This window comes from Toxorhynchites rutilus, chromosome 2 (assembly GCF_029784135.1).
Source record: "Toxorhynchites rutilus septentrionalis strain SRP chromosome 2, ASM2978413v1, whole genome shotgun sequence".
Taxonomy (NCBI): domain Eukaryota; kingdom Metazoa; phylum Arthropoda; class Insecta; order Diptera; family Culicidae; genus Toxorhynchites; species Toxorhynchites rutilus.
In genome coordinates, this window is record NC_073745.1 from 295,985,584 (window position 1) to 296,010,363 (window position 24,780).

Consider the following 24,780-nt stretch of genomic DNA (forward strand, 5'->3'; position numbering starts at 1 on the left):
TAAACTTATTCAATGGTTCTAAAGTTATGAATTTTTGAAAATGTCAGTTTTGGGAAAAAGTGGGAATTTCGGACCACACTAAAATGGAAATGGTCACCCCAACGAAAAAATAAAAAATATGGGTCTAATGTTTTGCGATAAAGAACAAAACCACCACTTTTCATCGCAATCTGAGAACCACTTTATCGGTTTGGCATGAAACGGCTGTATATATACAAAATATACATACACAAAATATATAGTAATATACAAAAGACAATCTTACGTGCATCTCGATGTATAAAGCATTAATAAATCTGTGAAAATTAACGTTGAAAGACAATTCTACAGATCCGCACACTTTTACAGACATTTCCACAATTTTAACAGACTTTCACATATTTTTACAGACCTTTTATAAAAATCATCTGGCAACTCTCCGTTCCACATTTTATCGAATATTTTCAAATCGCAGGAGTAAACATTTACGTGACTGTGACTTCGTTTGTTTTTATTTCGTTCGGAAAAACATTATATTAGTGAAAGTAGACATTGAAAATGCGTAGCTCAGTGAAAGGCTGCCCGAATACGAGTGAAAATGTTTGCGTTAGCTTTCATTGTATACCCTTGGAAACGTTTTTACAGACGCACTGGGTCGATTTTTGCGGAGACAAAAAAACTAGTTCCGAATAAGGATTCCCGTATCTGTGGAGTAAGTACGATGTTTGAATTATTGAAAACCAAGTGTAGCTAACCTTTCATACATATTTTCAGGATCGTTTTGATAGAAATACATCGTTTCGTTTCAACTGGAAAGGAAACCTCGTGAGAAACTGTAATGCCTTCCCAACAATTAAACCGGCATTTGACTCGGAGGATTACGTTCATCATCAACAAAAAGTGCAGATTGCTTTACCGTTATATTCATCATCAGCACTAGCGGATCATAATTACGCGAATTCCATTCGGTCAGCTTCACTAGCAAGGCTGTTAGAAAAAACGTTATAAAAAAAATATTTCACTTTTGCTATGTATTTATGTATCGAAATTCGCCAATGTCGAATTTTGCTCTCACATTGAAATCTTGAAGTGAACTAAGCGTTATTCGTAGGTTGTTGATATCCTGTCAGGTTTTGATACCTTGCAATATGAGATGTTCTTTCAGAGATGCAATGATCAATTAAACAATTGACGGAAAATGTAGTTCATTCATTTTATAATGTTAATTATTTTTGCCTTTGATAACAATACCTTTTTTATAGTGTTGATTATCATAAGAAAAATAACACTCCTGATCGTTGGATCTGTTTTGACATTTCAATTGGATCTTTTTAGACAGCCGTTTTGATTCAGTCCGCACTACCTAGGTTTGCATCTCTGCCCGCATATGTACGAAAATGAACACCTAGCATTTTTGTTGATCTCTGAGTACAGTAGAGCCTGTTACATTGTTACTAACACAACCAAGTGATACAAGCTTTCTCACCTTTATGTCGAATCCCTCCATTAGAAACCAAAACACAATAGATTATTCTGACAGTTTGTTTTTTGCCAGTTGCACTTGTCCAGTATCAAACGCATTAAAGCTCTGCATGTGGGGCGCCAATTCCGAGGGAACACCCAAGATACCCAAAATTATATTCTGTTAATTTAATGCGAGTTGATTTCCAGAAAAAAAACAAGGGTTTCTTTCCAAACTTTTCTATATTTGAAGGTGAGTGTTTACATCGCTGCAATGATTACATTTGTTTCTAAGATTAAGATTCCAAATCCTTGATTTCGCTTTCAATGTTGATTTTGGCCGTATTCTCATACCGATCGTTAAATTCCTTCGTGGAGTAGATGAACGGTATTCGATTAAAGACTTGCAGTACCTGAAAAGCGAACACTGTTATGTGGGGCTTCCGACCCAGCAATGCTTCGCTGATCATACCTTCAATCGCATTTTGTTGTAGGAACCTGTTTCGACCGTTGAGTATTCTTTCCGCAGCAGTTCTCTGTAGACTTTGTAATCCTCCGGGGGACATCTTTCGGAAGGAATAAAGATAACATTTGTGTACAGGAGTCAAGTGTGTAAAATTACATACCCTAAAATGAAAAGATCTAGATCTTGGAAGTATAACACATCCTCTTCTGGAAGATCGGAGCTTTCAATTCCGACGTCGCCTAGCAGTCGTAGGACATTGTCCAGTAACGCTTTCTGAAAGGAATCAATTATTGTCTAATCGATTATGAAATTTGACAGACTCACATTGTCTAGATTGGCATCCGCGAAAAATTCCCGTAGTGCATCACAGTTTTCCTTGACGCAATCCTTCCCTGCATCGAAGTGATAGTATTGGAAGAGGGCGGCAAGTTGTAGACACACGCTAGCTCCATTGAGCAGGTGTTCCGCCTTCTTGATCATCATTTGCTCCTCATTATGATAGTGTCTGCTTGGTTGCGAGTATTGTGCTTTGAGTTTCGTGAACCATTTGTCGGCCACATCCGATTGTATCTCCAGTGCGGTCACGATGTTCTGCCAAATTGGATCCATATCGTTTCTATTTTTCGGAAAATGCTGCTATCAAACGAGAACTACGGAACTTTTTTCCTACAATGACTAATGCTAGGGTGAGAAGTGTTTCTTTTCTCTGTTTCAATGAATGAATGTGAAGAGTTTATGCTTATTATGGAAAGCAGGAATCTGAAGGGCGTCGAGGAAACATGCGCAGAACGTGTGTTGGTATGATTATCGCGTAGGGGTTGAATTGGGCTTCTGTTTGTCATCTCCCTCACAGATGCGATGACATTGGTTGAACCATAAATGATGCACTGTTTTGATAGCGGATTAACCAATTGTTGCTGATGTTTTGTTCTCCCTATTCTACACAGCTAAGGTAGAGAGATGGCACGAAATAAGAAAACGAAACGTTGTGTCAGCTTGCGGAAAACTCCTAGAAAATCGGTTCACCAAGCTCTGAAAATAACTAAACCAAGACTGATTGAAATCAGTGAAATAACGACAAAGAAAAGGAAATCCAGCCAATTTAAGAAGAAGGTACGGAACCAAAATTTAGTCATGATTCTATGCATAATATTACCTTCAAATTCAGGTACAGCAACAGAAGCGCCTCCGCGACCATCTATTGCAGGAACGGAAGAAACTAAACAACAATCTTCATTCACAATTGCTGTACCCACCGATACCGCCACCTGTCCCATCGGAGTCCTCCTCATCGAGATCAGCTTCTCGGCGGAAGGTGCAAGTAATGCGTTCTGTGACTCCTCTCCAGAATGATCCGATTGTGATCGATTCCGAAGACGATTCCAACCTACCTGAAACCCCTTTATTCTATGTGGACAAAACGGGGGGATTCAACGAGAAACAGGTTCCTCTCTATGAGAGCAGTCACTGTGGTCTCAATGACACTGTAATGACTCTCGATAGCACACTGGAAGAAGGGGAAATTAAAGACGGAACTGTAGTTTCGTTTCTGAACAAGGCGTTAAACGATGAAGAAATCCGTATACTGGATGAGGAAGAGGATTGTGAAGACAATGTGCCCAGCGCGCCAGCGCAAACCGATGTGGATGATCAGTCGGTCATATTCTGCTCGGAAATCATTGACCTGGATCGAGACAACGTTAAGAAGCCTTTGGAATTCATACCGATTGGATTTGATTACATCAAACCGAAGGGCAAGAAACGAGTTCCTAAGAAAGCGGGGAGAAACTTGGATGAGGGCGAATCTTCTAGTCAACCGGAACCGGCGGAAACACAGGAAGATGGCGATAAACGAATGGTTGTTATCGATGGCAACAACGTGGCATTTGGGTAAGTTTTTTTTGTTGATACACAAGTGAACATGAACAATAATCATCTCTTCCTTCAGCCACCTTCAAGGGAAAAATTTCTCAGTCAAAGGATTGAGCATCTGCATACAATACTTCAAGAAGCTCGGTCACGAAGTGAAAGCAGTTGTACCTCAATTCCGGTATTAGATTCCGATTTTCCGCTGTTCACACACTGATTATTCTTTTCTCGTTCGCGCAGGTTGAAGAAGGAAAAATCCTCCGACCAGAAGTTGCTCGAGGAGCTGTACCGAAGAGGCGATGTCCTGCTGGCGCCTAGCAAAAATCTCCCCGGACAATGGTCATCGTCGTACGATGATCGGCTCATACTTTCCGTGGCGGAGAAATTCGATGGGGTGATCATCTCGAACGATAACTTTCGCGATCTGTTGGCCGAGAGTGATTGTGAGTATTCTGCTTGCTACATCACATGGTGGATCTGATTTATTTTACTTCACTCACAGCGTGGAAAAAGATTATCGAAACGCGAGTGATTGGCTATACCTGGGCAATGGATGCGTTCTTTGTACCGGACGACCCGTACGGTCGTCACGGTCCCAAGCTGAAAGATTTGCTTGAGCGTAAACCGAGCGAAGCGTCCAAAGAGAAGTAAGTGCCTGATTTTGTTTGATTTTCTGTACAAAAAAATTGTTCTTTATTTATTAAAAATACTGTTAGTTATATACAAGAGTTTGCTGTCCCGATGGACTTTTTAAAATACAGTATATTTATCACAGCCCTCTTCTCATTCGTCAAGCAGTAGCGTTCGTGGTTGTTTTGGTTACGTCTTCATATGATGGTGGTAGATCTGCAATATTGAAGAACAAAGTTAAGAAGGTTGAATTTGATTGCGCATAAGTTCACTACTGTACCATTACTATGAGGTCGCGTGTTGAATGGGGGTGCTGGGGTTGTTGTGTACATCATTCCACTTCCGGTGTTCGTTTGGTGCGCCGTGCCACTGGTTGGGTTAGTCGGAATTGTATATATTATAGCCGTGTTAGCAGCGGGAGGGCCTGTTGAAAAAACACTTGTTCAATGTACAATATTTTGAATATGTAACATGAAAAGAACTTCTTCAATAAGGAGTGTATCGAAAAGTGGTTTTAAAACTTTAACACGTTATACATACAATCGGGTAAACTTTTTTTTGTCGTTAAATCAGAGCACGCTTTGTTTACATGTCAAAAATCGAAATACAAGTCATTTAGCCGCGGTCATAGAGGGGCTGTCCACATACCACGTGGAAAACTTTAAGGGGGGGGGGGGCGGTGTTTTTGTTACGAAAATGTCCACGGTGAGGGGGAGGGGGTATAGATAATGGGCCTGATCACGAACATCACTGCCACGTACGCTTTCACGTCACTTACACTTCACTTAATCTTTTTGTGTCTATCATCATTGTCACGGACAGCTGCGTGTGAAAATGAACTCCGTGAAGTGAAAGTATTCATTCCCGTTTATAAGATACATGTTGGTTGCATAATTTCGGACGTTTTAACGTTATGCAGGTAAATTTCTTCTTCTTCTTTTTGGCTTTAAGAGGGTTTAAACTTTTCAGTTCATTCGCCTCTAGAGCAGGTAAATTTTATACAGCGTATGAGATAATATTCCATTTAATTAATCGTATATTTTAGAACGACAAGTTTGCGATTATACCTCGATAATTAGTTTGCTGAATCAAATGCTGGCTCAAAGATGAGGAGGAATACTTGGTTGCTCGGAAATAATGTAGTTGTTGAACATATGGGAATGTAATTCTACGCTAGAGATAAAACATGACTATTAGGCTAGGCGCAAATTGAGAAGCGTATAGCGCTCGTAAGAGAACGCGAGACTACCAACACGACTCATACGTGCCACAAACGTAGCGTGGTGGAGCGCATATTGAGTCGCAGTTTGGTGTAAATAACACGCCACTCGCATACAATGACTGATTAACACAGAGTTGCGCGATATATTTATTTACTAACACAATCACCCGACCAGTACAGCCATACAGTGTCAAACCCACGGCGCTATATGATTGTTCACCAACACAACTACCACAACCGGCATGACCAGCACGAGAAACTGTGGTTCAGCCTCAGCGTCGCGCGATTCGTGTCTCACGAGCGCTCCACCATCTCGCGTTATCTGGCCAATTTGCGCCGTTCTATCTGTTTTCATTAGCCACAAAAACAGGCGCTATATCGCGCCAAGTTACTCGCGCTATATGCGTCCCAATTTGCGCCTTGCCTTATGTTTAATAATCGAAATCTCGCATACCCAGGTACTTAGCTTTGTCTTACTTGTTTTAATAGTGAGAAATATTCAGAATCATTTTTTATGAACCGTTTCTACAATTCTGATGAATAATAATATCTTCTATATCTCAGAACAAACCCGAATTTATCCACCTCACGATTAGTATAATCTGAGCTACTTCCATGTGGGATTCTGAAGTTTATTCATTTTATCCTTCCCATTCTCGTGTAATTTGAAATACGGGACATGAGGTTTGATTCAATTATTTAAACAGAAACTGGTCAGCAGCGTCGGTCAGAAGCATAATCTTCATATAAAACATCTGATGGGTTTAAAGGAATTTGACAAAAGCGGAAAGTGATTCAGATTCTCTTTAGACGGATATCAAAATTATGGAAAAAGAACTAGAGAAGAATTTAAGAACAGTATCTTGTGAATGCTTTCTAATGATAGACTCATTTTTTCCTTGTTTGAAACTTATTATCACTTTTTTTAAATTCTTTCATTCAAAGTATGTCTTCAAGACAATACCGTTGAAAATATATATAACGTAAAAAATTATAACTATCGTCCTGATTCTGGTCTGGTCCGTCAATTGTTAATGTTTGAATTACAAAAAACTAGCTCTGCAATGTTGAAAAAACTTTACAGTTATTATTTTATATACAAAATATCAACAAATCAACATTATACATAAGCAATCATGATCGTATTTGCGTTCGATCGTTCCATAGCGCATTTACCGAATTCAAATAAACAAATTTACGTCCTCTGGATACGTCAGAATTTCGTTCTAAAAATGCCACCAGACGGGTAAATTGCTGTTTGTTTATCTTTTGTTTCTTAAACAAGACAAGACAAGATCCAAAATGTTAGCATAAAAGCTAAACAAATACGAAATTAAACGAAATTAAAAAAAATTATAATTGAATAATTGTGAAATATCAAGCATTGTCAAAATGCACTATGTGCCCATTTTTGATTGGTCCATTTTGTGCTCCTCAAATCGTACCGACCAAAACGGGCAACCAGAGCAGCAGCGAAATAGAATGAAGCACGATTGGAAAGGAATAAGAAAAAAATTAACGAAACATCGGTCGCAGTCTCACACATGCGTAATTCTCGAGCCAGCCAGTCAGCTTAAAAATCCCCGCTCCGCTGCCGTAACGATCATTCTCATTCAAACCGTACACCACATCGGTTCGCATCACAACACATCAACAAATCAACCCAAGCAGCCATGTCTGGACATGGTAAAGGAGGAAAAGTGAAGGGAAAGGCAAAATCCCGCTCGAACCGTGTTGATCTGAAGTTCCCCGCAAGGGTAGCTAGGCCGAGCGCGTTAGTACCAGTGCACCAGTCCACCTAGCCGGCGTTATATAGTTTCGGCCGCCGAAGTGATCGAGTTAGCTGGCAAAGCTGCTCGCGACGATAAGAAAACCCGCATTCGGAACAGAACACATTCGGTTCGGTGGACATCAAGACAACAGGCAGTTGCAGCGAGTGGCGAGTGGCAAACGCAATCGCAAAACGGCATCAGGTAGCAGAAGAAAAAAGTTTGTTCTTTATACAAACTGCTTTGGTGGCAAATCCAGAATAAGGCGGCATCGAGGGCGTTCGAAATGGTTTTTTTCAAAACCACGATTACTAAGTTTTCTAAATTGGAACCATTCCATAAAACAAGGCACTTTTCAGGGCCATTAAACCTTCCAAAAAAGAGTTTAGGACATACAGTTCAATGCTTTCTAAAACAATATCCAAAATAATAATGAAACACAAATTGATTTTTTCATAATTTGTTTGCCAGGATATGATGAGTATGTAAATTTGGCAGTTGTTCTGAGCTTATTGATTTTCACCAATTCTTAAATTGCTTCTAGATTGAAAGTACAGTAATTTACACTTATCTCGACATTTAGCCAATTGGACGGACCTGTAATGCGACATATTTAGTTGGACATTTTTGTAAAAATAGAGTTCGGGGTCCAAATTATGACCCCACATTGAAAGTCGACACTGTACCACTGTCATCGCAAATGTTCAATTACAGGTTAAAATTACCTCCAATCCGATACTGAGTGGTGGTAATGTGACATGCCATTGAATGTAATTTACTGTAAAATATGTCACAAGCTGGATGGGAAGAAATTTTCCAACTGTGAAAGCTGTGGCGAGTGGCAAATGCAATCGCTAAACAGAAAGGTTTAGCCGAACAAGATGGGGATATCGAGTGATAACAAAACAATAAACTCTTTAGATTGAAGATAATTTTGTGATCCTGAAAAGGACCCTTTTTAGCCTGTATGTGAATCCAACGAGCGAACAAATCGTAATGAATGTATTTTCTTCTTCTTCTTTTTGGCTTTAAGAGGGTTTAAACTTTTCAGTTCATTCGCCTCTAGCTCTGAGAAGAGCCATTGAGCACCAGTCTTGAGGAGGCTGGTGGAAAAAGAAGAAAAAACCATATTCAGCGGACCTGTCTGCTCAGATGTAAAACCGGGCGAAGGCAGGAAAGGATCCTATGCCATATAAGATGTTTAATATAAGCTGTAACGTAATTGTATTGTTATTAATTAGTACCAAAGCGGCGACGAAGCATCGTAGAACCAAGCTCTAGAACAAAGGGAAAGGGAGGGAGTGGGGGGTGGTGGGTGAAAAGGAAAGGAAAGGTAAGGAGAAGGGGTGGGATGGAGTGGGAAGGAATGATGTGATGTTGGGTGATTTATAAATGTAGTTAGTTTAATGGTGTTAGTAAAATGCTGGATAAGTATGAATTAGTGTGGTTAGAATTGAGTAAATAAAATAATAATATGTTTAAAAGGTATGCTGTTTGATTATATAGTACTGCTGCATATGCTGGAAAAAGTTAATTTGTGAGTTATATATGGAAGATGCTTATGTTTATATATTTTTATTTGTTTTAATATTTTTGTATGTTATATGTTTATAGATGCATACACATACATACGCCATTTTTGTTAGATTTGTAATTTTGTACATAAACCTGTGCATGCATGCGCATGTACATGCATACATATATATACATTTTATTTACTTATATCTACATGTATATGCATACGCGGCGGTGAAGTGACTAACTGAAATAAGAGTGTATTTTAGATTTTACCAAAGAAGCCGGTTTCTTTCAGAAACGCAATCAAATTGGTTTCCTGTGTCTCGTCTCTACTGAGAATGTCTCGGAGACTCTGACCTATATTGTGTCGGACACGAGCATCTTTGGTGTGTTGGCATTCTAGTAGAAGATGCCTGACTGAAACTTGGGCTGAGTTACATGCGCAAAGTGGTCTTTCGGTTTTCTTCATTAGGTGTGAGTGTGTGAAAAAAGTGTGTCCAATTCGAAGACGGGTTAGCACCCGTCTTTCTTTGCTGTTGTTTTGATCAAACCAAGGAAGTGTGGTATTTTTGATTTGATGGAGATGGGTGGGAGGGCTATTTAACCAGCCTATGTTCCAGCTTTCGCGAATTTGCTGTTTGACCCAGCGAGCTATATCAGTTCGAGGACAGGGTATAACTGGTGGTTCCATTTTGCTACCCTTACCGGCCAGTTTGTCTGCGGCTGTGTTTCCGAGGATTCCGGAATGACAGGAACCCAACAGTAGGAGATGTTTTTTTCTGAAGCAGCCTCTTCTGTCTGTATTATCCATGGGTGTTTACTGTTTCCACTGAGCAGGTCTTGAAGACAGCTAGCTGAATCGGAGAAAATTACCGTAGGAAGGTGATCATGGGTACACTCTTGTGTAGCTATTAATAGAGCAAAAGCTTCCGCACTGAAGATGGAGCATTGCGGTGGAAGAGAAAAGCTACCGGTGTATCTGTTCTCGAAAATTCCACACCCAACTCCATCGGAGTTAACAGAACCGTCTGTGTAGACCTGGTGTTTGTTTTGAAAGTGAGTAGCCGTGAGATGGTTGAGGCAGGCTTTAATTTTTGGTGGAGGGTCGCCTGCACGGACAGTCTTGAGAAGATCAAGATTCACGTTCGGCGGTATGACGTTCCATTTTCTTCCCGTGGCAGTTGAAAGTGCGCATATATCGGGAAGGTCCTGATTTGTGAGGTCTTTGAACCAGTTTTTAGCTCGAATTACTAATGGTACATGGGGGTCATTGTCAGGAAGTGAAAGTTGTCGGATGGCTTTACCTGTGATAATTCTTGTCACAAGGTATTTGAAAGGTAGATGGCCACTTTCCGCCATGACGGCAGAAGTGGGACTCGTGATGAAGGCTCCTGTTGCTAGCTTTATTGCTTTGGTGTAGATGGGTTCAATGGCGTTGAGTACTCTGTCCCCACCACGGCTGAAGATGCCTACTCCGTAGAGAATTTGGGGGATCAACCAGACATTGATAATTTTCAGCAATGTTTCTCTGTGTCCAGAGGATAAACTTCCTGTAATAGACTTCAGGATATTCATTTTACCGTTCGCTGTTTTTTTGACTAATTGAACATGATGTAAAAAGTTAAGCCTGGTATCGAAGGTTACGCCCAGTATTCTTAGTGTTCTCTTCTGAGGGATTTCGGTTTGATTAAGCTTTAGGGCGGATTTCTTTTTGAGTGTTTTGCCAATGTGAATGAATCGGGATTTTTCTGGCGAAAATTGGAATCCTATGTTTTGGGCCCAGTTTTGTATGGAATCAATTGTACTTTGAAGTCTCTTTCTCTGTGCTAGCCCAAAGCCACTGACAGAAACAAGAGTGATATCATCAGCATAAACAAAAATGTTTATACTGTCGGGAATTAATTCAAAAATAGGTTGCATGGCAACATTGAACAGTGTTGGAGAAAGGACTGAACCTTGGGGAAACCCGTTTTCAAAAATTTTCAATGAAGACATGTGATTGTTGATGATTGTTTTAAAGGTTCTGTTTTCCAGAAACCCTTTGATGAAGAAGCCTAATCTACCACGAACCCCCCAGTTGAAAAGATTTTTCAGAACTGGGTACCTCCATGCTCGATCGAAGGCCTTGCTAAGATCGAGTGATACAACATCTGCGTGCAGTTTACTTTCAGCGGCGTCGTCTAGGACTTTTTCGAGAGCTACGAGGCAGTCTTCTGTACTTTTACCCGCGCGGAAGGCAAATTGTCTAGGGTCGAGCAGCTTGTTTGACTCTAAAAAGGTCGTTAAGCGCCGGTTGATAATTTTTTCCATGATTTTACCGACGCAACTCAGAAGAGTGATGGGACGGAAGTTGTCCAGCAGGTGATTATTCTTGTCTGGTTTAGGCAGAGAGACCATTAGGCCCTCTTTCCAGCAATTTGGGAAAATTCCACTGTTCCATACATTGTTGTAAAGTTTTAAAAGAACTTTTTTCCCAAGATAGGGTAGGTTTTTCAGCATTGGGTAGCTGATGTCATCTGGTCCAGTGGAGCCGCGTGTTGCTTTGTTTAAAGCCCATTCTAGTTCTTTGAATGAAAGATTTCTATTGAAGTCAAAATCTGCATCGGTGTCAAAATCAATGGGGATTTTTTCGCATTCTGCCTTGCGAGTTTGGAAGGTAGTATCGAAGCTTTGGGTAGCTGAGGTGGAGGCAAAGAAATCTCCGAAGGCCTCTGCTATCGTTTTGCGATCATTTGTGTACTGACCGTTGATTAGAAGGTTGTATTCATTGTTCCTTTTTTTCCCATGAAGCCTGCCAATTTTGCTCCATAATTCCTTTGACGACGTGTTGGGATTAATATCGTTGACAAATTTAATCCAGCTGTTATGCTTGGCTGTTTTAATAATAGCTCTAGCATTTTTGCGAGCCCTTTGGAATTCCTCTAGCAGAGTGTGCTTAGATGGGTTATCCGGATGGGCCTTTCTTAGCTTGCGTAAGGCTTTTCTCCTGTCTTTGATAGCTTTATTTACTTCAGGTGTCCACCATGGGACGCATTTTCTACCAGGATTTCCGCTGGTTCTAGGAATGTGCCGAATTGCAACCTCAAGGACGGCTTTGGAAAAGTCCTCGGGTGTCCAATCTTGTTTGGCTGAGAGGCAGCTTTCAATGTCACATTGATAGCCAGCCCAGTTTGCATATTCAAATTTCCATCTAGGCCTTGTTGAAACTTCTGGAGAAGGTTGGCCAAGGGAAATACATATTGGGAGATGATCGCTGTTGCAGCAATCATCGTGGGTGTTCCATGAAAGCTTTGAACAAAGTTGAGGGGATACGATGGTGAGATCTATGGCCGAAGAAGAGCCAGAAGCAGAATTGATTCTGGTGTGTTGGCCGTTGTTCAGAAGAGTGAGGGTATTATCGGAGAGAAAATCCTCTAAAATGGAACCTCTTCGATTGAGGTATGAACATCCCCAGGCGTATGAGTGAGCATTGAAATCACCCATAAGGAGAACTGGGGAGGGAAGTTGGTTAAGAAGATGGTCCAGTTGATTCCGTAGAAGAGCCGGGTCGGACGTAGGAGAAATGTATATGCTGGCTACTGTGATTGGAAAAGGAAGGTTTATTCGTATTGCCACTGCTTGTAGAGCGGTGTTAACGGGGAGAAAATTGTGGGGGATGCCGATTTTTATTGAAGTTGCAACCCCGTTGAATGAAGGGTTGGGTCCTTCTTTGAAATAAGTGGTGTATCCTTTGATAGAATCTTTGTGAAAATTTCTTTGCGTCATAGTCTCCTGAAGAGCTATGATTGTGGGATTATATTTATGAATTAATGTTTGTAATTCCGGAAAATTTCTTTGGAGACTTCGAATGTTCCATTGAATAGCTAGTTTGCTCGTTGGAGTGAATGTATTGACGAGTAAGGTGGATCTTATTTCCCCTTTGAAGGGGTGCTGTTCTTTCCGGATTTCTTGTCATTTTTGTTTGGGGTGGAGGAAGTTAGTGTTTTTGTCGTTTTCTTGTTGTTGTTTTGTGTGTTGTTGTTTTGTGTATTGTTATTGTGTGTGTTGTTGTTTTGTGTGTTGGTGTTTTGTGTGTTTTGGTTTTGTGTGTTGTTTTTTTGTGGTGTGGTTTCCGTTGATTCCTGATTGTTTCGTGTCTTCTTTCTTTGTTTCTCTTTATTTTGTCGAAGTTCATCTTCCGAGGTTTTTAGCTCCTCTGAAGATGTGTCTTTGGAAGATATCTTCCTTTTGGTTTTCCTTGGAGCCTCAGAGATTGCCATAGAAACATCGGAATCATATTCTGATTCGGTGGTCGAGGTATCGGTTTCCGTGATGGTGGTGTCTATTGAAGATGGAGTGCTTTCGCGACTCGCGTCGGAATTTGTCATGGCGGAGGTGCATTGACATTTGCATTTACTGCAGCTAGCAGTGGGTGTTTCAGTTTGAAGGGTGTTCAGCCTGTTTTGCAGGACACTAGAATAAGTTGGTCCATTGTTTTGAATATTGAATAGATCTTTGGCTTCTTTATAAGAGATGCCTTGATCTATTCTAATTTTTGTAATGTTGTTTTCTTTGAGCGATACAGGGCATTTCCTGCTAGAAGAGGAATGGTTCCCTTGGCAGTTAATACAGTATGCGATATCATTGCACGTCTTAATTTCTGTTTCCGATTCGTGTTCTTTACCGCAGTTTCGACAAAGTGGGTTTTCACGCTGGCATCGTTTTGATGTGTGTCCAAAACGGAAACATTTAAAACACTGCATCGGGTTCGGGTAAAAATTCCTAGTCCCAATGCGAAGATATCCGAAGGAAATTGTTTCTGGGATTACTGTGCCACGAATGGTCAAAATCAGTGTGGCTGTAGGTATGATTACGTCGTTCTCTTTCCTAGTGATCCGCTTGACTTCGATCACTTTTTGGTCGGCAAGTTCGGTAAGAATTTCGGTTTCCTTTAAATTGATTACTTCTCTGCAGGTGACAACGCATTTGCGTTGATTTAGTGTTGGGTGATAGATTACCTCGACAGGTGTCTTATCAATTAATTGGGTAATAAGAAGTAGCTTACCTATAGTGTCTTCATCTCTGGATGTTAAGACATATTGCATCCTCTTCTTGTCATCTCGTGAAGGCCTCGCGCTATCGAAAACTTTAACGGCATTGGTGATTGTTTTCCTAACAATGAACGGGTTGGTTGGTAGCACGTTCTCTCCGGTAGCACGTAGGAGCAAAATTTGCAGGTTCCCGTTATTAGGATCGGCCCACTTTGGAGCGGTGCGTTGGGACGGTTTCCCTTGATATAAATTTGTAGCTCGGCCTCCTGGAGGCCCAGAGCTACTGGATGCCATGGTGTTGCCTGGCTACACCGTGGGTATAGCCGGCAGAATGGTTCTAGTAAGCACAAGAATTGGTAAGCACTATTCGGATATGTGCCCGAAAAATATTTTTAACAACACTGGTTCGGGAGATAAACACTCCGAAGAACGCAAAAAAAACCACTATAAAGCGCAGTAAAAACAAGAGAAATACACTATGGAATTTATGTTGTTTACAATTTTTGGTCCTGAAGGGCTAAATCACTTCACCGTGCGTATTTGCGAGCATATATTTCCACTAATTGTATGGTAACAAATTTATTTATTCACTGAAACAAGCGCGAAAGAGAACAGCGTCGGTGACGCCACAAAAGCGCGCGCTTTTCCGGCTGGCCGGTAAGCGCACACTCTCCACGGTCGGAAACGAGCTGGTGCCCCTTCTTATTCGCCTTCTGCTACCACGCCAAATGAATCCGCTTCAAAATCGCCAACGGGAGACGTCCCAGTCTGCTGTCCAAAACGCCAAAACGCCGAGCTGAAAAAGACGACCTTCTCGGTCGGAGGTAAAAATCAGTATGATGAATGTATTTTTTTGCCATCGCTCCCTTTTAACGTTCATTCGTTCGTCTCGTTGGACTCGCCCCTCTGGCTGAGTCTGCTGATTTGTCTCTATCCTGTGAGTGTGTACCGCTAGAGTATAAAACACGCGGACCCCAAAAAATATCTTATTTTCTTTCAAACCGTAAATCCGTGTGGTTGTACGGCATCGGCATCGTGAACGTAACAAAGGAAGACAAGTTAAGTGAAAGGCAAAGTCTCACTCGAACCGTGCAGGTCTCCAGTTCCCTGTTGGTCGCATTCACTGATTGCTCCGCAAGGGTAACTAGGCCGAACGGATTGGTGCCGGAGCACCAGTATACCTAACAGCGATTATAGATTTTCGGCCGTCGGAGTGCTCGAGTTGGCTTGCAAAGCTGCTCACGACAATCAGAAAACCCGCATCAAGAATAGAGCAGCTTTGGTGCGGCGCTCATCAAGGCAACAATTAGTTTCAGTGAGTGGCAATATGTTTCTCCGGCACGTCGCATTAAATGTAATTTGCTGTACAACATGTCACAAGCTGGATGGGAAGAAATTCTCCAACTGTGAAAGCTGTGGCGAGTGGCAAACGCAATAGCTAAACAGGAAGGTTTAACCGAACAAGTTGGGAATATCGAGTGATAACAAAAACACAACACCAATGGTTCTTTCCAGAACCATCAACATATTCATAAAGAGTAAACAGTAAACTAATCCGTTTTCCAGGTAGATAGGTAGGTATTCATGTAGGAGAAGAAAATAAAACAATATATTTAAAATATACATTTAACAAAAGCTGTCCCCTTTGTATAGTCCTACGTCACTCCGGTTATGTCCCCGACATTATCCACCCGTCTTTTTGATTAAAAACAATAGAGTGCCTAGCTCGCACTGATAAATCGGATCAATCGGATGGGAGTTTCCAAAAGATGAAAGCTAAACGGTTTTTACATCAAGAGCGGATGTTGAACCAAGAACCCAATGTAGGAAAACAATGTCGTGTATTTCTAATATTACAACATTCTAACATGCTTTGAAGGGGTCTTCATCCTGCCATCCTTGTCCTCTTAAACCAATGAAACTAAATCGATTATTCTCCGTTGATGTGCGTTACTATCAGTATACACATTTTAGAAAAAAAGTTCAACGGTATGATAAATATGGATTTCCGTCCGCTAAGCACTATCAGCCAGCTCAATCTTGTTATTGATGAATACCGATAAATATCTCGGAAATACAGAATAAATTTCATTTACTGTTGAAAAAAATCGGGGTTGTACAGTATCTGTGCTAATGACAGCTGGTGAAGTTTGGTTACGCAAAACGCTAAAATGTATGGGTTCTACACTATTTTACCAAAAAACATTCAATGGTTCGTATTAACATCAGCTCGTATCACCAAACTCAAAGTTTTCAAGCAAATCGTGACTGGTGATTCAAAATCTAAGCATTCACAACAATGTTGAGTAAAACAAATTGCTTTGGGCCAGTCAAATGACCTCCGTTAGGTATCCTTAGAGCCTGCCTCCACCAGGAGAGAGTCATTCGTTGTGTCTGAGTGACTGGCAAGCAATTCTGTAGTATGATTTCCAGAATAAAGGGTGTGTCACATCAAATTGCATCACGGAAAAAACGCTGTAGAAATTTAATTTTTAGGAATTATATCTTCAGCTTTCGCTTATAATCAGATAAGAGTGTATAGAACACGTTGGCCATGCTTCACTGTCAATTTTTCGTAAATTTGGAAAAATGTCGTCGAACGAAAAAGAGCGTCGTGAATTAATCCTGCGCACTCATTTCGAGAATCCGGAGTTGTCACATCGGGACATCGGTAAGATGCTGGGAATCGTCCAATCCACGGTCAGCAGAGTACTAAAAAGATACTTCGAGAACCTAACCATCGACCGGAAGATGAAGAACGGCAAAAATGGATGCTCCGTCAGTGAAAAAGATCACAAGCGCGTAGTTAAGCAGTTTAGACGTGATCCGAGAAGTTCGGTCCGGGATGTCGCCAATAAGCTGAATTTGTCAAGTTCATTCGTCCAGCGGACCAAGCAGCGGGAGGGCCTGCGTACATACACAGTTCAGAAGGCTCCTAACCGCGACGAAAGGCAAAACATGGTGGGCAAGACGCGACCCCGGAAGCTGTACACCGAAATGCTGACGAAGCCGCATTGCCTGGTATTGGACGACGAAACCTACGTCAAAGCGGACTTTCGTCAGCTGCCGGGCCTGTTGTTCTTCTCTGCAGAGGACAAATTCAGCGTACCAGAGGAGATTCGCAAGCAGAAACTATCCAAGTTTGCCAAAAAGTACATGGTGTGGCAAGCGATCTGCTCTTGCGGAAAGCGGAGCGCCCCCTTCGTGATGACCGGCACGGTAAACGGGCAGGTTTACCTTAAGGAGTGCCTACAGAAGCGCTTACTACCACTATTGAAGCAGCACGAGGGCCCGACCATCTTCTGGCCGACTCTCGCTTCGTGCCACTATTCAAAGGACGTGTTGGAGTGGTACGAAGCCAACGGGGCCACCTTCGTGCCAAAGGAAATGAACCCGCCCAACGGAGCTTCGCCCAATAGAGAAATATTGGGCGATTATGAAGCAGGCCCTCCGGAAGAACCCAAAAGTTGTCAAATCGGAGGCGGACTTCAAGAGAAAATGGATTTCTGTTCAAAAAAAACTACAACCTGACGTTGTACAGAACCTTATGGACGGGGTAAAGAGGAGGTGCGAGCATACGGGCTTGGGCTCGAAGTATGAATAAAAAGAAAATGCCAAAAGTTGTTTAATAGTTTTTATTTTACTGTCTAAAATTTTCAAAAGGATCGGTCTACTGGGCGAATTTCTACAGCGTTTTTTTCCGTGATGCAATTTGATGTGACACACCCTTTAATGCCAAATCTCATGTCTCTTTGACAGCCCGGAAGAATTTTTGGAGTTTGGCTGCGATGGGCTTGTTCACCCACCGTATTTCCCAGATATTGCATCTTTTGATTATCATTTGTTCAGGCCGGTGGGAAAAATAATTAAATGACAAGAATTTCGACTCATTAGATATCATGAAAAGCACGTTGCGCAGTCTTGACAAAAAAGACGGGTGGGTAATGTCAGGGACATAACCGGAGTGACGTAGGACTATACAAAGGGGACAGCTTTTGTTAAATATATATTTTAAATATATTGTTTTATTTTCTTCTCCTACGTGAATACCTACCTATCTACCTGAAAAATGGATTAGTTCATTGTTTACTCTTTATGAATATGTTGATGGTTCTGAAAAGAACCTTTGGTGCTGTGTTTCTGTTATCACTCGATATTCCCATCTTGTTCGGTTAAACCTTCCTGTTTAGCTATTGCGTTTGTCACTCGCCACAGCTTTCACAGTTGGAAAATTTCTTCCCATCCAGCTTGTGACATGTTGTTCAGTAAATTACATTTGATGCGACGTGCCGGAGAAACACTTTGCCACTCACTGAAACTAATTGTTGCCTTGATGAGCGCCGAACCGAAGCTGCTCTGTTCTTGATGCGGGTTTTCTGATTGTCGTGAGCAGCTTTGCAAGCCAACTCGAGCACTCCGACGGCCGAAACTCTATAATCGCTGTTAGGTATACTGGTGCTCCGGCACCAATCCGTTCGACTTAGTTACCCTTGCGGAGCAATCAGTGAATGCGACCAACAGGAAACTGGAGACCTGCACGGTTCGAGTGAGACTTTGCCTTTCCCTTAACTCATCCTCCTTTGTTACGTCCACGATGCCGATGCCGTACAACCACACGGGTTTACGGTTTGAAAGAAAATAAGATATTTTTTTGGGGTCCGCGTGTTTTATACTCTAGCGGTACACACTCACAGGATAGAGACAAATCGGCAGACTCAGCCAGAGGGGCGAGTCCAACGAGACGAACGAATGAGCGTTAAAAGGGAGCGATGGCAAAAAATACATTCATTACGATTTGTTCGCTCGTTGGATTCACATGCAGGCTAAAAAGGGTCCTTTTCAGGATCACAAAATTATCTTCAATCTAAAGAGTTTATTGTTTTGTTATCACTCGATATCCCCATCTTGTTCGGCTAAAACTTTCTGTTTAGCGATTGCATTTGCCACTCGCCACAGCTTTCACAGTTGGAAAAATTCTTCCCATCCAGCTTGTGACATATTTTACAGTAAATTACATTCAATGGCACGTCGCATTACCACCACTCAGTATCGGATTGGAGGTAATTTTAACCTGTAATTGAACATTTGCGATGACAGTGGTACAGTGTCGACTTTCAATGTGGGGTCATAATTTGGACCCCGAACTCTATGTTTACAAAAATGTCCAACTAAAAATTACAGGTCCGTCCAATTAACTAAATGTCGAGATAAGTGTAAATTACTGTACTTTCAATCTAGAAGCAATTTAAGAATTGGTGAAAATCAATAAGCTCAGAACAGCTGCCAAATTCACATACTCATCATATCCTGGCAAACAAATTATGAAAAAATCAATTTGTGTTTTATTATTATTTTGGATATTGTTTTAGAAAGTATTGAACTGTATTTCCATCTTCTCTTTTTTGGATGGTTTAATGGCCCTGAAAAGCGCCTTGTTTTATGGAATGGTTCCAATTTAGAAAACTTAATACTCGTGGTTTTGAAAAAAACCATTTCGAACGCCCTCGATGCCGCCTTGTTCTGGATTTGCCATTGAAGCAGTTTGTATAAAGAACAAACTTTTTTCTTCTGCTACCTGCTGCCGTTTTGCGATTGCGTTTGCGTCTGCCTGTTGTTGTGTTGATGTCCACCGAACCAAAGCGCGAGCAGTTTTGCCAGCCAACTCGATCACTTCGGCAGCCGAAGCTCTATAACGGCGGCTAGGTGGACTGGTGCACTGGTACTAACGCGCTCGGCCTAGCTACCCTTGCGGGGAACTCCAGATCAACACGGTTCGAGCGGGATTTTGCCTTTCCCTTCACTTTTCCTCCTTTACCATGTCCAGCCATGGCTGCTTGGGTTGGCTTGTTGATGTGTTGTGATGCGAACCGATGTGGTGTACGGTTTGAATGAGAATGATCGTTACGGCAGCGGAGCGGGGATTTTTAAGCTGACTGGCTGGCTTGAGAATTACGCATGTGTGAGACTGCGACCAATGTTTCGTTCATTGTTTTCTTTTTCCTTTCCAATCGTGCTTCATTCTATTTCGCTGCTGCTCTGGTTGCCCGTTTTGGTCGGTACGATTTGAGGAGCACAAAATGGACCAATCAAAAATGGGCACATAGTGCATTTTGACAATGCTTGATATTTCACAATTATTCAATTATTTATCTCAAGAAAAATGAAATGTTATTCGTTATGATAGATGCGTAGATATATTTCCTATCAATTGATGCAAAAACCTTTGCGATCTATTGAGAAATGCTCGAGTTATAAGCGTTCCAAATCTTGCATTTTTTCCTACTTGTTTAGTGCCTAGATTTCCATTTCACCCCCTATATCTTCCGGTTAGACGTAGTCCTACGTCAAAAAACAAATAAGTTCTGCGATGATGGAATTTCAAAGTTGCGTGAAGGATTGCATCAGATATTAGGCACTGACTAACATCTATTAGTTTGAACAATTTAAGTGTTGATCAAAACAAAACTACATAACACCCCACAATGTTTTAATATCCTGAACAGCGTAATGATATCCATATCGATTTTTTTTATACCACCGATGTCTTATTTCGCTTCAGCTTTTTTTCGATGATTACGACTAATTTCACTAATGAAGCCCTTGATTTCATTATTTGATTCTCTCCAAAACTTAAGCAGCTCAGTCAGTTTACTTTAGTTATGATAAGATGTCCGAGAAAAGATTCACAAGTGATGCTTTGATATAACGTAAATATTACGTTATATAACGTAATAACAACGTAAATAGAATTTGAACGAAATTAAGAAGTTATACAAATAACTTCACGGGCAATGTTGGGGAACAAATAAAAAAATGAGTACAAACCGCTACTATTGATATACTATTAATAAACTTTTTTATCAATGTAAAAACATAGCATAGAAAATAGAAACAAACTAGAAATGGAATTTACACGCAATTCTATTACTTTCCCGATTTGTATTCAAAAAATGGAGAAATGTCCACGAGGAAAACAGGGGGAGGAGTATAAAGAATGTCCACGCTTGTCCACGGAGGAGGATGGGGTGTCTAGAATCGTGATTTTTCTATCCACGTGGTATGTGGACAGCCCCAAAGTTGTTTCCGAAATGTCGCGGATTTATTTGGAAACTAAAAAGAAAACTCTGCCCAATTGGGGCACTGAAAAGGGCGTTATATACCGCAAAATAGCAAAAAAAATAATCAAATTTTGTCCAGAAAGTGTTAAACGAATCGTTGCAAAGTTCAGTAATGAGTGTTCTTTTGAGGATCTCAGCTGAAGTGGACGAAAACCTGGACCAACTAATCCCGAATTGGAACGAAAAGTTGAACAGGTCTGCATCTTTGTGGAGGCGATCTGGCGTAGTGGTAACATCCATGCCTCTCACGCTAAAGGTCACGAGTTCAATTCTCACTCCCGACATTCTTCCAAAAAATGGAAGTAAAAAGTGACGAACCAGCCAAAAGAGTTGAAAATCACTATAATACAGATAAAAAAAAAAGCGTGATTTGTTCAAGAAGTTCAAAACCAGTGTTGGGATGATTTAGTGGTTTGAACAGAGACATGGTCTAAAGACCTATAAAAAGCAAAAATTGTAAGGGTTTGTATCTAGGACACGACCGCCGTTCAGCTTCAACCAATTTACTTCCTTTTCTTCTTCGAATACTATCGATAAATTAATGCTTGAAAATCATACTATGAAAGCTGAGCTCCTGTGGTGCCTGGAAACAGTTATGTAGCACAAATCACTCCACACTGCTGAAAGATACATTATTGTATTGAGAAGAATGTTTCATGATAACCAGGAAGCTGAGAAGGTCGAACTAGGGCGTGATTAAATGAGATTTATGACGATTTTTGGTTTGATGAAACTATGTAATCTATACATTGCCTTTGGTTTCGGCGAGTCATTGAACAAGACTAAGGGTGGGTTTAGACTAGTGATATATTCATGTGAAGAAATATGATGAGATTTATAGAAATCGCATCATCCGTTTACACTAGCGTGAACTTCTATAATGAATATATTCATATCTTAGATGAATTTATTCACCTGAAGTAGAACTGCATCCAACTTTAGTGATTTCTCACCAGTGAGAAATTCACAAGCGTTTACATATGCTGAATTTATTCAAGTTATATATACCTCGAATAAGTTTATCATATTTATTCTCACCCGTTTACACCTATTTTCACGTGAATAAATCCATCTATAGCTATAGATCTCCCTAATGTAAACCCGCCATAAGAGATGGATCTGAATGTCAGATTTTGGGATGAAAATGAGAAGGGTTTGGTAAATCTTTACATGACGTCAATGTTATTGGGACATTTTCAAGCATCAGGACTTGCAGCTTTTGAAGAATGCATGGGAATTATATATTTGAACATTTCACTAATTGTCAGGATACCGTCAGGATGAACAAAATTTTTTTTTTTTTTTTATTTATTTATTTATTTATTGTCCAGTAGTATAAAGAATACCTTTTTAAATCACTACTTCCGATGGCAATACTGTGATGAAACATGAACAAGACTTATACAATAAAATTTAATCTAACTAAACTATTCATTCATAAACTATTCCAGTAGCGTAAACAGTCTCTCCTAAAAATTGCTTCCGATGTTGAACGCTTTAACTCGGATGGTAACATATTCCAGTTTACAACCCCTCTGATGAACAAAGAGTTAGCATAAACAGATGTATTGTTTGCAGGGATAACCATGTTTTGCACACGACGACCTCGGAACGGAATCAGTCTCTGATGCAGAGTAATTGGCGTACAGTTTGTCAAAATCTTCCTGATGAACATGCAAGAGCGATATGCATACAATCGTTCAAACGGGCAACCCACAAGGTTTTGTTGCAAATGACTCACTCTAGAGTAACGGTTTAAACCATAAACGAATCGTACACAACAGTTTAGTGCAACGCGCAGCCTATCCAATGATCCTACACTCGGATTTACATGAAACACATCACCAAACAAAAAATGCGGAAGAATCAGGCTCTTAAAAAGTTTCAGGCGCGTTGTGATGGGAGCACATGATGCACTGCTGTACAACGTTCGCAAACTACTATAAATTTTACCGCATTGCTGGCGTATGAGTCCATCCCATTGAAGATCATTCTGGAATACGAAGCCGAGGTTGCTTGCTTTATCGGTCCACTGAATCACTTGTCCATCCATAATTATATTCGGCAACAAACTGAGCTGTGATATGCTTCGTGATCTTGTCCTGATCAACAGAACCTTACATTTAGCATGGTTGACATATAATCCATTACGCTGGGTCCACTGCGATATTCTTCCAAGGTCTTCATTTATCATTCTAATCATCTCACGGGTACTCGGGCCTAAGCGGCTAATGTAAAGCTGAACATCATCTGCGTATAGTTGTATGGAACAGTGTTGGAGAACGTTCGGGAGGTCGTTGATGTAGCAACAAAATAACAGTGGTCCTAGCACGGAACCTTGAGGTACACCTGAAGTTACATCAGCACTACTGGAGCGTCGGTCACCGCAGAAAACAGTTTGCTTCCTCTCAGCAAGGTACGAGCAAATAAGTCTTGCTGCGCCAGAAGAGAAGTTGAACTGCGTTTCCAGCTTACTGCACAATCTGTGGTGTGGAATTGTATCAAACGCTTTTGAGAAATCAAGAAGCAGCAAAATAGATCCACCTTTTCTATCAAATGCTACCGCCAGGTCGTCATATACACGTATGACTGCTGTTTTAATACTATGGCCCTTCCGGAAACCAGCTTGATACTCCGATAGCAAGTTGTTTTCTGTTATGTAGTTTGACATTTGCTTCTCGATGAGTTTTTCGAAAACTTTTGATAATGAGCAGAGACACTAATCGGCCTCAGGTTGGTAAGCGCATTCAGATGTGGCTGTTTTCGAATTGGCAGTATTTTTGCATGTTTCCAGCATCGAGGAAAAACACTGTTTCTTATCAAGAAATTGAACATATATGTGATTTCATCAGCAACTAATGGTAAAACTGTTTGAATAAATTTGATCGTCAAACCATCCAACCCAACTGCATTAGATTTTACATCGTAAATGGCATTTACAACTTCCCAATACTCTAAAGGTCGGAATGAGAAACAGATCGATGAATACAACTGCGTGTGTCCAGTTCTCCAGACATTATCCATTTGAGCAAAGTTTGACACAAACATTCGATTCACTTCATCAGGATCAAAACCACAACCAGCAGACGTCTTCTCTTTACCAACGCCTAAATTTTTGATACGTTTCCATAAGACTTTGGGAGGAATACGACTGTCCAGAAAACGACTCATATACTCCTCTTTAGCACTCGATATCAACGTGTTAGTTCGATTTCTTAGCCTCTTGTACTGTTACCATGTCTGATTCTTGCGTTCTGAAGGAGCTCTACGCCAGTCTCGATAGGCCATGTCCCTTTCTATTATAGACCTGCGTACGTCGAAATTAAACCATGCGTTCGATGCTCTTCTCCTCTCCACCGTACGAAGTGGGAAATATTCGTTGTGGATATTTGTCATATGATTATTGAAAAACTCCGCAAGCTCATTGGGATGACCAAAAGTGTAAAACTGATGCCAAGGAATAGAGTTGATTGCACTAGCAACAGCTTGTGCGTTGAAGTTAACGTAGTCCCGATATGTGTGAAGTATCTCCTCAGATGTAACGTCGAAATCCAATGTGCCAAAAATCAAATCATGCTGAGAAAGTCCAGGGAAACTGACTTGGTTGAAGCATAACACTTTTTCACGGTCGCTAGTAACAAGTAAGTCCAGCTGAGAGCAACCATCCCGATAGAAAAATGTAGGTTCCACTCCAATAGACGTGAGTGACAAGCCATCA

The 24,780-nt window shown here is 40.9% G+C and overlaps 3 protein-coding genes across 4 annotated transcripts in view; 1 reads left to right on the forward strand and 2 right to left on the reverse strand.

The window, feature by feature from the left end:
• Window positions 1–1,526: 1,526 nt before the first annotated feature.
• The window catches only part of LOC129770559 (uncharacterized), an 82,999-nt gene continuing 59,745 nt past the window's right edge, over window positions 1,527–24,780 (forward strand). For both annotated transcript variants that reach the window (XM_055773473.1, XM_055773474.1), the window contains exons 1-6: window positions 1,527–1,693; window positions 2,854–3,019; window positions 3,075–3,796; window positions 3,855–3,956; window positions 4,016–4,218; window positions 4,278–4,422. In XM_055773473.1, the coding sequence (XP_055629448.1) occupies window positions 2,867–3,019; window positions 3,075–3,796; window positions 3,855–3,956; window positions 4,016–4,218; window positions 4,278–4,422 (1,325 nt within the window). In that variant the 5' untranslated portion in view covers window positions 1,527–1,693; window positions 2,854–2,866. The remainder of the gene's footprint in view (window positions 1,694–2,853; window positions 3,020–3,074; window positions 3,797–3,854; window positions 3,957–4,015; window positions 4,219–4,277; window positions 4,423–24,780) is intronic.
• On the reverse strand, window positions 1,665–2,667 carry LOC129770560 (uncharacterized). The gene is made up of 4 exons (XM_055773476.1): window positions 2,231–2,667; window positions 2,067–2,179; window positions 1,913–2,006; window positions 1,665–1,853 (listed from the first exon to the last, which is right to left on the reverse strand). Exons 1-4 carry the CDS (start codon window positions 2,513–2,515, stop codon window positions 1,737–1,739), a joined length of 609 nt encoding a protein of 202 aa, XP_055629451.1. The 5' UTR covers window positions 2,516–2,667; the 3' UTR covers window positions 1,665–1,736.
• LOC129770557 (septin-7) overlaps window positions 4,435–24,780 on the reverse strand; it is a 134,035-nt gene continuing 113,689 nt past the window's right edge. Inside the window, exons 13-14 of the mRNA XM_055773469.1 lie at window positions 4,686–4,829; window positions 4,435–4,621 (exon numbers count right to left, since the gene is read on the reverse strand). Coding sequence (XP_055629444.1) covers window positions 4,803–4,829 — 27 coding nt within the window. The 3' untranslated portion in view covers window positions 4,435–4,621; window positions 4,686–4,802. The remainder of the gene's footprint in view (window positions 4,622–4,685; window positions 4,830–24,780) is intronic.